The 15,000-nt window shown below is 40.2% G+C and overlaps 1 protein-coding gene across 1 annotated transcript in view; it reads right to left on the bottom strand.

Moving 5' to 3' along the window:
- Nucleotides 1-15,000, bottom strand: part of LOC135107461 (uncharacterized) — a 38,470-nt gene that overhangs the window by 22,579 nt on the left and 891 nt on the right. The window contains exon 2 of the mRNA XM_064017345.1: nucleotides 1,593-1,759. Within this exon, the coding sequence (XP_063873415.1) occupies nucleotides 1,593-1,759 (167 nt within the window). The remainder of the gene's footprint in view (nucleotides 1-1,592; nucleotides 1,760-15,000) is intronic.

The raw sequence follows: 15,000 nt of genomic DNA on the forward strand, positions 1-15,000 counted from the left end.
CCTCTTTTGAAGATACTAAGTACTCACAGACACGTTTGTGAATGTTCTGAAACGTCACGGCATTCCTTGATATGAACAAGGTAAATCGATAAATTTCATCCTTAACATCACGTTGGAATTCATTGACATGATACCGTCACCAATGAATTTGGGTGGTGAAGAGAACTCAATGAATTAGTTTAACAGACCGGCTAAATTGTAAGACACTGCAACAGTATTCATATATATGTTAGCATTAGTGTTGTTAAACTGGGGATGATGCCTGGGATGAACCATTACGCTGAAAAAAAGAACATAATGAGGAAGGCACACAGTTAGTATGGGCGTAATATAGCATTACATCAGACAGTGTATATAGCAAAAATAATGTAAGATGACCTAAAAAAAAAAAAATATATATATATATATATATATATATATATATATATATATATATATATATATATATATATATATATATATATATATATATATATATATATATATATATATATATAATGGTAAGAAAATACACAACTGAAAAATATATCATAGCGTCAAAATAAAAAAAAATAAAAAAAAATAGAAAATATGACAAATGAATGGAAAGGTAACCAAACTAGATGACAAAACAGGCACTAATAAATATGTGAAATCACACATGAAATAAATCGGGGCCACCGTGCTGCGGTGCTGCGGTGCGATCACACCGGTTTTTAGGGCCTAGGGGTCCTCAGGCACACGGGTTCAAATCCTGGCCACGTTCCGAAGGTAGGAATGGCATATAATCAGGGTTGTGGTTTCCAAATGCCAAATCCAAAGTCCTTCATTAGGAGGCACCGTCATAGCCCTGATAAACTAGGCTAGGGAAGCCACACGCAAATCCCAAATAAATGTTTTATATAAATACAAACTTGATAGTAAGTCATATGGAGCACAAACAATGAAAACAATCACTACAACAACTGAACTTGTTCACACTACAGTGGACTATTTCACTACAAATGCAAGCAGCCGGTGTCCACCAGGGAGGTCGAATACTGCACAAGAACCAAGGCACACTGCAAAGAAATCGTATGAGGAAAACATAACAGCATAATACAAATAGAAAGAAATCAACAAAACACACGGGAATTATATGTATGCGAGTGGATAGTAATACTGTGTAGTGAAACAAACAGCAGTATAAGAAAAAAATAGAATTGACAATATGAATGTTTCTGTACGTGTTTGTTGTGTATCACTGTTGTCAATACAAAATAGCAATGCAAAGACAAAAAAAAAAAAACGAAAGCATGGTAATAAATAGGTGCAAGAAACACATCCGACGGCAGAAGCCAGCTGAATTGGAGAGGTGTTGCCAGTGTCAACAAAGGACACCACAACACACCTCAGGGCACTGCCAGGGAGATGGTGCCGGGTCCAATCAAGATAGTTGGAGTGCGACGCCACTGCAAGACGCCAAGGAAGGCCCCATCACAGCAGTGACACCACAAACATGCAGATGATGGCAGGAAAATAAATAAAGCAGCGCAGATATATTTAAAAAGTCACACTGCCAATGAAAACAGTAAACATACAGGAGAACACTTATATGGGGTTGAAGACCATACCTGTATTTGAACACTGTACGTAATGCAGGAATGAGAAAGGAGACGAGTGGCTCGCGGGCGGCTGGCCACAGGAACTCTGTGGTGATGGCGGGATCCTGGGCCGCGGGGCAGAAACTCCGAAGCAAAACTGGTGATGTACTACTGGGTTTGACCGGAGAGTGAGGCCACTGAAATGGAAACAAGGAACATAGCGGGTAGACAGACTGGTATTGAGAGGTGGGCTGGCTGGCGGCGGCGAGCGGTGGTGGGAGCTGGATGACTGGCTGGCCGGAACACAGGAACTGAGATGGCTGGCTGTACAATACAGCAAGCAACACAACAGAGTAAAGGCAGGATAACAGGAACGAAGCGGGCTGTCAGCTTGGGCTGCAGAATAGCGAGGGGTGGGCTGTTGTAATGTCTCCCGGTGGTCAGGAAGCAGAGTAGCTTGGTCTTCGAAGGACCACCAATTTTAGGCGGTTGGTGGTTGTAGAAGAGGTCCTGCAATTCTAAAAGTGTACAAATTAACTCAAGTTCCAGTTTGAGGTATATTGCAGGTAAAGGTACAGAGATACCTGCGCGCGTGAACATAGAAAAGGACGCATCTCTTGTGGGCATGCGCGGGAATTGGGAAGGTGAACATAAAACAAGCAGCGGAAGTCGAGATGCCATGTGTGTGTGTGTGTGTGTGTGTGTGTGTGTGTGTGTGTTGTAAACAAAAACATCAGTAAATACTATCTAGTCAATATAAGTAATGTTATTCAGTGTTAATTTCTACAAAAGTACTATCGGATGCATCGAACACCACAACTTGGCGAGTCGGCGTGTGTGCAACTGACTCGCGTGTACATCACGGTGTGCATCTGTCCTACAATCCTTGCGTGCACACAAGTATGTATGCATGACTCGCTTAATCCTGCACCATGGTCTGCAGAAGGAGAGGGGAAGGGCTTGTCATGTTGCTTTTCAAACAGAAACTTCCGTCCTGCACATCACCGCTGTTTTGCATTACTATCCAATAAGGGTTTTTCTGCTGAAGGTTTAATTTAGACGAGAAATTTATCATTTTCCTCACTGCTGAAACGTTTACTTTAACCTGATGTTCATGGCTGCTATATATACGACGTCAGTAGAGCACGTTCCTAAAGTAAAAGCTTTATAATTTTTTAACAAAGAAAATACGTGATCCTTAGTCTACAACTATTTCCCAATGCGACTGTCATGTTTCCTTGGGTACACACACACACACACACACACACACACACACACACACACACACACATTCACTTTCCTGTGTTAGCTGTGAAGAACACGACATAATAAAATATTCTCAGCAGTCAATTTTTGTTCTCCTATCTAGGTTAAACCTCGCTTCTTTTCAAAGCAGTTGAAAGAAATAAAAAATACGAAACTATAATATGGGAAACGTTAAAACTATATGGAACGGCGTTGAAAATTTCACAACACAACGAACTCTGTCACACTTTTTTTCATGATTCACTGACGTAACCATGTAAAAACTTCATCCTCGAGCAGCCTGTCCCCAGAGAGAGAGAGAGAGAGAGAGAGAGAGAGAGAGAGAGAGAGAGAGAGAGAGAGAGAGAGAGAGAGAGAGAGAGAGAGAGAGAGAGAGAGAGAGAGAGAGAGAGAGAGAGAGAGAGAGAGAGAGAGAGAGAGAGAGAGAGAGAGAGAGAGGGGAATGAAGAAAAAACAGAAAAAAAAAAGTTAAAATGACCTCTAAAACTGGTATTGTGCCACTAATCCTTGCGTGAGGCATCCAGAAGAGGGGACTGAGAAAAGAGAGAGAGAAAAAAAAAAACTCAGGAGAAAAATTAACTAATGAAAACTCGATGTCCGGAACAGAGATTAGCATTCTTTAGGTTTCCCAAGTGGATAAAGCCTGTGATTACTGTGAAACATATGAATAGGTAAGCGAAGGGACTGGTGGATGTATAGATTTATTTGCTGGTGTATGTTTGAATGTATCTTTGTAAGTACTTAGGTCGGTATGAATGTATGATGTTGCTTTAAGAAGAAGAAAAATAAGAACAAGAGCAATATGAACAAGATAAAGAACAACAATAAGAACCACAACAACAACAACAACAACAACAACAACAACAACCACAACAACAACAACAACCACAACAACAACCACAACGAAAACAACAACAACAACGATAATGTGTATGTGAGGTTGAAACATCTCCACTAAGTAGGATAAAATAACATTTTGTCACATTACAAGAATAACCATAACAACAACAAAAACAACAACAAAAAGAAAAGCAATAATCTGTAGGTGAGGATGAGATATCTTTTACCACGACAAAATAAAATTCTTGTTCTTGGTCTCCTTACATACAAGATGAGAATTAAAAAAAAAAAAAAAGGTCCGCAATCTCTTAGCTCTGTCCCTTTTAGTCACTTTTCAAGGAATACTGTCATATACATATTTTTTTTTTCAGCTTTTCCAGTCATTAAACTCACTGGTTATAACTAAGAACAGTAAGCTGGTGAAATTTATGCATACATACAAAATATCACGATTAGGATCAAGAAATATGGAAAGTCACAAAGTTTACTGCAGGTCATGAAGACTTCCACACTGACGATATAATAACAAAATTGCAGTTCTATGGACGAATGGAAGGGGAGAAGTTATTTGCGAAGTGCTCATAACTCTCACGATCGAAGTGACGGGGTGCTCAGTGTGTGTGTGTGTGTGTGTGTGTGTGTGTGTGTGTGTGTGTGTGTGTGTGTGTGTGTGTGTGTGTGTAACAAAAGAGTTGAGGGTTAAGAACAGAAAAAGTGTGAGACTGTTAAAGGGAAAATCAGAAGGGGTCAGAAGAATATGTGTGGTGTAAGAGGAAGGGAGATGCGTTTCATACAACCCTAGGAAACAATATACAGGTTTTGCAATGCCCTCATAACGGCACTCGCGTTTAACTGAGCTATTCAACAAGAGAGCCAGGCATTGCAAGGGAAAGAGTGTGGGAGGAACGATGGAAGAAGTAAAGATGAAGAGAATAGAAAGCGGAGAAAAGGAACGATAGGAAGAAGAAAGGGAGTGATTCTATTTAGTGTACTTTATCACCCAAAATACGTACAGTAACACTACAGTAATGAAGACGCATAGGCCAAGGATAAAGCCAACTTGAATGTCTTGATTCATTTACACACACACAGAGAGAGAGAGAGAGAGAGAGAGAGAGAGAGAGAGAGAGAGAGAGAGAGAGAGAGAGAGAGAGAGAGAGAGAGAGAGAGAGAGAGAGAGAGAGAGAGAGAGAGAGAGAGAGAGAGAGAGAGAGAGAGAGAGAGAGAGAGAGAGAGAGAGAGAGAATGTCTTTCATGTGAGACGGAACTGGTAAGAAAATGTGGCAAGGAAAAAAACAAAAAAAAAGAAAACTGGTAATGGAGCAAAGCGAGTATTGCTGATAGTGGGGAGTATATAATATAAAGTTAGTACAGGAGAGTTGACGGAACCTTGAGGGGATAGTGGGGAAAGAGAGATGATGATGACCAAAAGGATGATGATGATGGTGCAATGGTAATGGGAGGAACTAAGGTGCTAGGGGACACTGGATGGAAAGGAAGTATAAGATGGTGAAGATTGTGGGGGAAAAGAGGAGGGTGGCGATTGGGAGGCAGGGAGGGGAGCAGTGTACCCTTCAATCTCCAGGGTAATGAAAGTCTCTCTCACAAAGCCACGGGTCAATATCTCTTCGTTCTCCTCTTCCTCCTTCTACTACTACTACTACTACTATTCCCTTCCCTTCCCTGCCTCGCCTCATCCCGTACTCATAATCAATGCTGTGTCTGTTGTATGAATGATAAGATGTATGTCAACCGTCACACACACACACACACACACACACACACACACACACACACACACGTCGGAACAAGAAAAGACGCTTTGTAAGTACTGACAGAGAAATTTTAGTAGTAAGAACAAATGAAACATTACGAACAACTTTCCTCATACAAAACACCCGAAATGTAGAAGATTATATTTCCTTAATACAGTCCAATGTAACGTACTTTTTTCAAGCCAGTACATTATTAGCATTTAATGTCGAGCGATAAATTTTATGTAAGTAGAGAACACATCTTAATGGAAATGTTCGCCATGGTGATAAACTGAAGATAAAAACACAAGAAAATATGGAAAGCTGCAAGAAGCCATCAGGCCTACAAGTAGCAATCCTTATACATGCCTATGTATTTAATCCCTATCCATAATGATGCAATAATCTGAAATGAAATGCAATTATAAGGTTTTCATATTCTAATAAGAACCGTCAGGTCAGGAAAGTGAAGTGAGCAGGTGCTCAGTGTTCAGTTTTCGCGACTGTAGACTTCCCTTAAGAACATTTTCTCTTTCCGTATACCTGCCGACACTCACCCCTCTATCGATACTCAATAGGTAAATGCACCCTTTTCCTCCTGGACAAAAACGAAATAAACTAGGCAGATAAAGATTAAAGGCATATTGTTGATTTCTTCCAAATACTAATGATTTTTACAGAGTCTGTGAGGATGTCGCCGCACAAAGTATCTGCATTCAATACAGAATCAGTTTCATTGATCATCCACGATTATCATAACGTGAGAGAAAAAAGATCGATACAATATACAGTTTTCATTACTCAACTCAAGTAAATAAATAAATTAATTAAATGGAAAATATAATCAAAGGAAAAAAAAGGTAAGCATCACATCGACCAGCAAGAATGAAATGGATAGTGCGACAGACTTTTCTGTTTTCACATGTAAAATCTTAAAAATACCACGAGTCTATTTACATCATTTTCATTCTTATTTCTTATTATCACCTGGCACCATCACAAACATTACTCCTTTCCATTAGTCTTCCATCATTCTCTTTTCTTTTTAACATGCTAATATAACACACACTATCAGTATAACACAGAGAGACATATCACAAAGCATAATTTCACCATAAGTAAGAGTCTTTACCTGGAACCGATAATTACTTTCTGCTCATCGTCATAACTGGCCAGGTATTGAACACTAATCTTGCACCGAGCCAATGGTAAGTGCACTGTGTTAAGCTCAGTGTCACACGAGTGGAAACAGACAAGCTCCCTTAATTCATCTGATCAACACTTGGTTCTATTACGTGTTTCATATGTATCTGACTTTGAGAACGTGGGAAGAACGTTACGTAGTGGGGGGAAAAATCTGCAATTATCTTTTCGGTACACGTCTCTATTTTAATTAACATTTTTAATATCTCTCAAATCAGATCATTATTTCATCAAATTAAGCGCTTCATATTAATTTGCTCTTGACTACAAAAAAAAAGGAAAAGGGAGTTTAGAACAGAAAAGGAAAATACATAACCCTCCTTTGGTACAAATTTATATATTTAATAGTGACTCATTAAAAATACTATATTCATTTCCTTTAACTTACTACAGCTTCTCATACAATAAGCTATCTTCCGCTGTACAAATGTCACCTCATCACCAGTACGAGAACACCTCTGAGTACAATCCGTGTTCGTGTTCGCTTCATTTTCCATGATCGTCACATCCAACAGTTGCTGATATTTCTCCATTAGCAAACATTTCACTCGTCATGTTACCCGCTCTATCTATTTTCCACACTATTGTCAGAGGCAACAGATAGACAATCATGTAAACAAGTATTGAAATTTCCATCTCTCCCTCCCACTCCCCCCGCCCCCACAAAGCAATTATCCTGGAAAATAGATCCGAACAGTCTCCCCTCGCTTCCCTAACTTTATTAGCACTTCGGAGGATATACAACGCTAAAAAAAAACGAATTTCAGGAGTTTGCACATATAGGTTAGCGCTAAACAAAAACGCGCTTACTTTGGCAATTCATTTTGATCACCAGGGAAGGAACACCATATCAAAAGGTGACAACATTGGTGAATATAATTTATTTTCACTTTTTTTTTCTTCTTTTGATGGAAGGCAATTTCCTTCCTCGTCTATTGTGCCCGACTGGGTTGTGCAATGCATTTTTATTTGCTGTGCGTCATCAACTGAATCATACACACTGTTTCGTAATATCTTAAGACTGCACATACAGTATTGAGGCACCAGCAAAATAGAACGCAATGCCTAAAAAAAAAAATATGCGACCTCAGAGATTAAAGGACAGTTTTTGCTCTTATATAATGTTGACCTTTAAAAAAAATTAATAGCATGAACACACGTTAAAGGTCAGTGAGACTCGTATCCACGCGGCATCAAAGGCACTAATGTATAATTTTCACTGATGTTAAGCTGAAATACAGGTGGGTGTCGTTGATGAGTACAAGTAAAGGGAACTAGAAAACACCGTACAATTTACAAAGTGAGAAGAGAGTTATGAAAGTGACTGTAGAATTTCTGAATATGAGTAAGAAACAAGTATATCACCTAAACACACACACACACAAAAAAAAGAAAACGAAGAGTGCGTTGATCCACCAATGCCAGCCAGCCAGCCAGCCAGCCAGCCACACTCTCTCTCTCTCTCTCTCTCTCTCTCTCTCTCTCTCTCTCTCTCTCTCTCTCTCTCTCTCTCTCTCTCTCTCTCTCTCTCTCTCTCTCAGTGCAGCCTCACTACTCCATCACCGCACGTACCAGCATGGTCATCCCTGCCATGTCGCTTGATAGCAATTACGTGCTTTCCCTCAGACGGCACGACCTCGTGCAGACTGTTGATGGTAAGCAGACAGCATTACACGGGTAGCAACGCGGAGGGAGAGGGATTAGCAGAGCTGGGACTTATGTCAATGGGAGGGAGGGTTGCAGAGCACTCAGCAAATCTAATGCACAGTGGACGGCGGCGAGTTGACTAATGAGACATCTACATTACTCGGTGCTCCCACTCGTGGCTTCTTAAGTTATGGAATGATGTCGTGTGTGTGTGTGTGTGTGTGTGTGTGTGTGTGTGTGTGTGTGTGTGTGTGTGTGTGTGTGTGTGTGTGTGTGTGTGTGTGTGTGTGTGTTTCCTTTTTATGGTATTAAGAGTCATGAGATTTCTATACATTCTTAAATAGATAAGGAGGCACAGACCTATCTGGAAATGTATCCATGACTTCTTTAACTTATGTGTGTTTATTACATTTTTTTCCAATTTCTTTACATTCTTTTATTACTAAAGAGAAACGGAAACAAACTTAAATGTGTATCTAAACAAAATTTTTATGCATCTTTTTATCAGATTTTTAATTGAATTGAATTGAATTTGAAATTTAAATGCCTGTATTAAAAATTACCTCCAGAAACTTCATTATTCGCTGCATTCGCGACAAGTTCTCGTTTTTGTGCACAGCTTGTCTCACAAAATCATATAATTTTCCCCTACAACTTGGTTCTCTCACATATTTCTTTATTCTGTCTTACAGTGTCATTCGCTTTCGTCCTCCAACAGATTCTGTTCATGCATTTCTTTTTATCTCTCATTATTTCAGATCAATTGAAATGACCAGGCAGAACCCACTCAACCTCTCTGCATGTCAGCGCTGTAACCATAAATCTTGCTGCCATTTGTGCATAACAAATTTAATACAATTACCTTTGTTTCATTGATCATGGCCACATTATTTCCTTATCACTCTAAATAAAGCAGAGTATAAATAATTACACAAATACATTTATGGTTATGAATAAATAAAAAAAGTCATGAAGATAATAATCATAAAAAAAAAAAATCATTATCAGGAAGCCTTTGAAAAAATCAGGCACAATGGCATACAAAAAGAACTTTAGCGCCACAAGGCTATTACATCAGATATCCACACCACAAGGAGGACACAGCAGCACGCCACCAGGTACCTTCAAACTAACACCCACACGACTAACTCAAACATGTATCAAAAGAAAACCTGCCTCAATATTTCACCACCGAAGGGCTCAACCCAGCAACCTAACATACCATCTGCCTCTTCCCTTTCACTGCGCAGCGGCTCTTTTTGATACAGTTCGCTTCCCGCAGCACCTCTCCTGAGGGAAAAGTGTATTACTGGGAGAGGATTCGCATTTTTACCACCCTTCCTTGTGTGTGTGTGTGTGTGTGTGTGTGTGTGTGTGTGTGTGTGTGTGTGTGTGTGTGTGTGTGTGTGTGTGTGTGTGTGTGTGTGTGTGTGTGAAGTATCTCTCTCTCTCTCTCTCTCTCTCTCTCTCTCTCTCTCTCTCTCTCTCTCTCTCTCTCTCTCTCTCTCTCGAACTCATTCCCTCCCTTTCTTTTCCATCTCCCCTCTCCAGTACTCAATCAATCAGTCACCTCGTCACTCACTCTACTCACTCCTTCTGTGCGCGTAGCCACTTTCGTGTCTGCCGAAAAGGCATTTATTCTTCTGTGCGACACCACGAGGCCAGGGCTATTTGTTTCCAGCTATCATAAAAATATCGAAATGTGCATTGATTTTACATGTCATTGCAATTTGATAAACTGTGTGTGTGTGTGTGTGTGTGTGTGTGTGTGTGTGTGTGTGTGTGTGTGTGTGTGTGTGTGTGTGTGTGTGTGTGTGTGTGTGTGTGTGTGTGTGTGTGTGTGTGTGCGTGCGTGCGTGCGTGCGCCTCGGTATTACATTGCTTAACTGCACAATTAACATGTATTTTTATTATAAAAAGACCGAAATATTCAGGTGAAGAATTTGAAATGAATGAACAATGGAGTACAATACTAATCATATATCAAGTAGAGTAGAATGAACGGGCTAAAAAGAGTAAAGTATATTTTTCTCCCAATGAATATTACTTTCATTTGATACTCCGGGTTTATTTATTTATTTTTCATTTTTTTCATAAAGTCTCGCTTTAGGTCAACTTTACTCCTTAAGCCAGGGGTACATTTATCCCCAGTGGTACATTTACACTTTTTAGAGGGTGGGTACATTGAATTTCAGGGAATAACCACTACAATGCAATATATGGTGTTATAATTTGCAATCACACTGCACAATGTCGTGTTTTTTTTTTTTTTCCACTTTTCACATTTAAGTAACCAAAAATTTCATCGAAATTGTATCATGAGGAGGGTGAATACCATTTGGTTTTCACTATTATGGAACTAACCGTGGCCGCAATCTGTACTGGGCTGAAAGGATCAGGTACGGGACTTTATGATCATTATGGATAATTATAAGAAAGTTATGTATGTAATGAATCAAGATATTTTGTAAATTACTTGAGTTTAGTATATTGGTGTTGTCACCTTTAAGATTCCCATGCAGTCCATACATACAAATTTCATAATAAAATAATATAATATTACAATTCCACCTTTTTATTATTAATTTATTGATGGGCACATATGAACCTATAAAAATATCCAAGGGGTGCAGAAGAACAAAAAAGATGGGAACTCCCGCCATAATGAAACAGCCTGATCAGGAAGCAGGCAACGGATACCTGCATAACAGGAATGCCCCGCGTCCTTACTTTACTTTTTACCTGACATACAAATTCAGGTCAATGGAGGCAGGAGGCAGCCAACAGAAGCCTCATTAACTCCCTCAAAGCCTCGCGTCACACACTCGCTTCGCCCCGTCCTTTGTGCTTCGTCTTGCCAAGAGTTTTTCAGTTTTTAATATGCCGGTTTATCCCAAATTTCGGCCCATGAATATTCAAAAGGCCCATAATTCTTGTTTCATATATAATATAGTGGAAAATTATACCGGGCGATGGGAGAGAGAGAGAGAGAGAGAGAGAGAGAGAGAGAGAGAGAGAGAGAGAGAGAGAGAGAGAGAGAGAGAGAGAGAGAGAGAGAGAGGGCGAGACACAGATACATACTCGTACTTATACGGTATTAGCGTAATGTTCTTGACTTTCATAGCATTTAAATTACGGTGGAATCGGGACACCAGAAAACTATCCAAAATCTCACATGACTAAGAATGCTGTTGAGGGTTTTCATTATCTGAGCATACGGCAATATAAACAAGGCTTGGAGTGGGAAAAAAAGGGCAGCTGAAAAGTCTTCTTGCACATCACGTGATTTACAATATTGTGAAATTCCACAGATAAGAATATACGTAAAAACAAGAGTACTCTGGGTCCTTTAAAATGGAGAGTGATCGTTCCTTGATATCCTAAATCCTTCGTAGTTTAGCTTTGTAACTTCACTAAGTAAAAGAAGACTGATTGGTGCCTTCTGAACGGCAGGATATCGTTGCTAGATTTCCTAAAGCCTTCATGGATTAAATATAACTTTCCTTGGAAAAAAAAGATCATGGTTTATTAAGCTGTGCTCCTACAAATAACTCGATTCACAATGCAATGCGGAGGGAAAAGTTGAGGTTCCTGATCTTTCAGAAAATGTCAAACAGGAGGTCACTGAAATATTGTGCAAAGAAATTAGGATTGGTTTAGGATTACTCACTTTTCGTTTTCTTTTAACGCATCATCAACTTTCACGAGAGAGAGAGAGAGAGAGAGAGAGAGAGAGAGAGAGAGAGAGAGAGAGAGAGAGAGAGAGAGAGAGAGAGAGAGAGAGAGAGAGAGAGAGAGAGAGAGAATCACAGGTTAAGTTTTCCTGCTACTCGAGATTAACAAACTGGAACCCTCGTCCTCACCATCATCACCATCGTTATCACCTTCCGCGAGTCATCACTCAAACCCTCCCTCAGCCAGGGGCGAGGAGCCTTTGAGACCAGATTTATGGCAGGGATGGAAGGGAGACGCGAGGCGAGGTGAGGTGTAGCGGGGACTTGGTCGGGGGAAGGGAAAGGTGGCAAGGTGGCGGAGTGAAATAAGGCAAGTGAGAGAGAGAGAGAGAGAGAGAGAGAGAGAGAGAGAGAGAGAGAGAGAGAGAGAGAGAGAGAGAGAGAGAGAGAGAGAGAGAGAGAGAGAGAGAGAGAGAGAGAGAGAGAGAGAGAGAGAGAGAGAGAATGGATGAATATGAGCTGGTTAGTTAATGGTCAGGGAAGGGACGGCAGGAAGGGGAACTGGCTTGGTGAAACATTACTAAGAAAAGGAAAGCCAAGCAATGCCAGCTGATGAGATAGAGATAGGATGGAAACTATAGGAGGGGAACGGAGGAGAGGAGGAGCAACAGGAAGGGAGTATGGCAGGGGAACACACAAAGGGGAAGACGACGGGGAACAAGGAAGGGGAAGTACGTAGTTAGGGAACAGGAGTAAGAAGTGGTAAATCAGGCAAGAGAAGATGTGGTTAAGAAAGCCAGGTAATCGAGAAAGAGGAGGGGAAACAGAAGGGTACATAGCACGGGAAATCAGGGAAAGGGAAGGGAAGGTGAAGCAAAAAGAGGGAAATGAGGCAAGAAAAGGAAGCGGGGCTGGCAGAGAGGGAGGCCGAGAAGGGTGGCGGAGACATTATTTCTGGCAGAGAAAACTTTTGACGCAAGGCTGGAAGCACATAAATCACGGAAGAGGGAGGTATTGGCCCTTGAGAAGCTATCGACAGGACCTTCTTTTGGGATGGAAGGTGTACGAAAGTAATTCATTGATTTGCCTCACTGAACAAAGCTGTTTTTCTTATACAGTCATGACGTAACCTCACTATCACCTTAACTAAATGCAGTGCGCGCGCACGCACGCACGCACGCACGCACGCACGCACACACACACACACACACACACACACACACACACACACACACACACACACACACACACACACACACACACACACAAAGAAAAACTAAACTTGAATCTTCAAAGGAAGGTGCGTAATTTAATGAGAGACTCAGTAATTTTCTTCCTTGGATTCTTTACGAACAAGTTCTTTATCAAGCCAGGTTGAAGTTGAGGAGACCAAGGAAACTTTGCGAACCAAGTGTAAATTTCCTCTCGTTCGGCGGAAAATTTGTGGCTTGATAACCGTCGTTGCCTAGTGGAATATCTCTTTCCTTGACTAAAATGTCTTATTATATAACATATAGAGCATTTAATGAGTATGATATTTAATGGTATGGTGCAGTAATCGGTTATTAAAGAAGATAGATGGCGTTAGTCTAGAAATTAGAATTAAAGCGTAACTTAGAATAAAAGCAGAATAAAAATACACGTCTTAAAATAGGAATATTCTCAAGTTAAAGAGTTGACATAACATGAGCGCATACACTCATAGGGAAATAATATGAAATGAATATGGGAAAAAAGACATGTGAGAAATATACGGACTAAAGATATCCCATTTATCAAATATAATAATTGTGTGTGTGTCTGTGTGTGTGTGTGTGTGTGTGTGTGTGTGTGTGTGTGTGTGTGTGTGTGTGTGTGTGTGTGTGTGTGTGTGTGTGTGTGTGTGTGTGTGTGTGTGTGTGTGTGTGTGTGTGTGTGTGTGTGTGTGTGTGTGTGTGTGTGTGACCTCCAGAATTAATGCAGAGTTGTTCAGCAAGAGCGTCTCAACACTACGGAGGGAAAGGGGAGGGAATTACACTGTTCATGTCACGCGATGGTACGGGACACGCCGCATCCTTTGTTTCTGGTTCACTGGGTACCTAACAAGGGACGCACTGGCTGTGAAGTCATGTAAGCAAATTTCTGTCCATGGTGTTGCTGTCTTGCTTGAAAGTCTAATCGAGATATCGATATATTCTAAAACTAAACATAATTTCCCAGGGTTCGGCGGACACGAGAGATGTACAGTCAAGAAATACTATTTCAACAACACGGTGACGCACTGGTATCATGTTAAGGAACAAAGATAACAACTCGGTAAAAACTGAAAGCCGACCGCAAAGATATCAGATAGAAGCATACAAGAGAAACAGGGCGTAGCTGTACGTCACACCCGTTTACTATAACTGGAAAATTGCCACGTCAAACTAAGGGAAACATTTTATTGTTTATTCCAGGGAGAGAAAAGAAAAATAAAGTTGTTCATACTCTGAAAGTAATACAGCACAACAAAAAATGTATAAAAATGTAAAACTACTGAGTGGTGAATAGTTTAGTTCTATGAAAGAAAAAGAAGAGAATGTAATATTCTTGCTGAGAACTGTGACAAGAGCTACATAAATATTTACCCAAGGGATCTACATCATCATAGTATTTGACGGTGAGACAGACTAAAAATATATGATTGAGAGACATGGAAAAGGCGATAAAAATGTAAGCATGATTCAAATGTTCCCTTGAGTACGGAATTCAAGTCAATGACCAAGTGATACACAAGTATTGTACTAAAATGAGGAAAAAAAAAAAAATCAGCGTTACGTTCTGCAACCAGATATTTTGTTGCGTTCAGGGAAAAAAATGTAAAAGGTAAAATTCTGGCTAAAAAAGCAAAAAAAAAAAAAAAAAAAAAAGAATATATTATAATCCTGTATGGATACTACACGAGGGCGACAACTAAGCCACTATTAGAGGCTTAAACCAGTGATTTTCAACCGCTCCAGCATCCTCAATATGAAATATGCCGATTCGTACAAGTCGAACACCTGGGGGCACGAGTCGATGATCCGCTGGAGCTCA

The sequence above is a fragment of the Scylla paramamosain genome, chromosome 15 (assembly GCF_035594125.1).
Source record: "Scylla paramamosain isolate STU-SP2022 chromosome 15, ASM3559412v1, whole genome shotgun sequence".
Classification (NCBI taxonomy): Eukaryota; Metazoa; Arthropoda; class Malacostraca; order Decapoda; family Portunidae; genus Scylla; species Scylla paramamosain.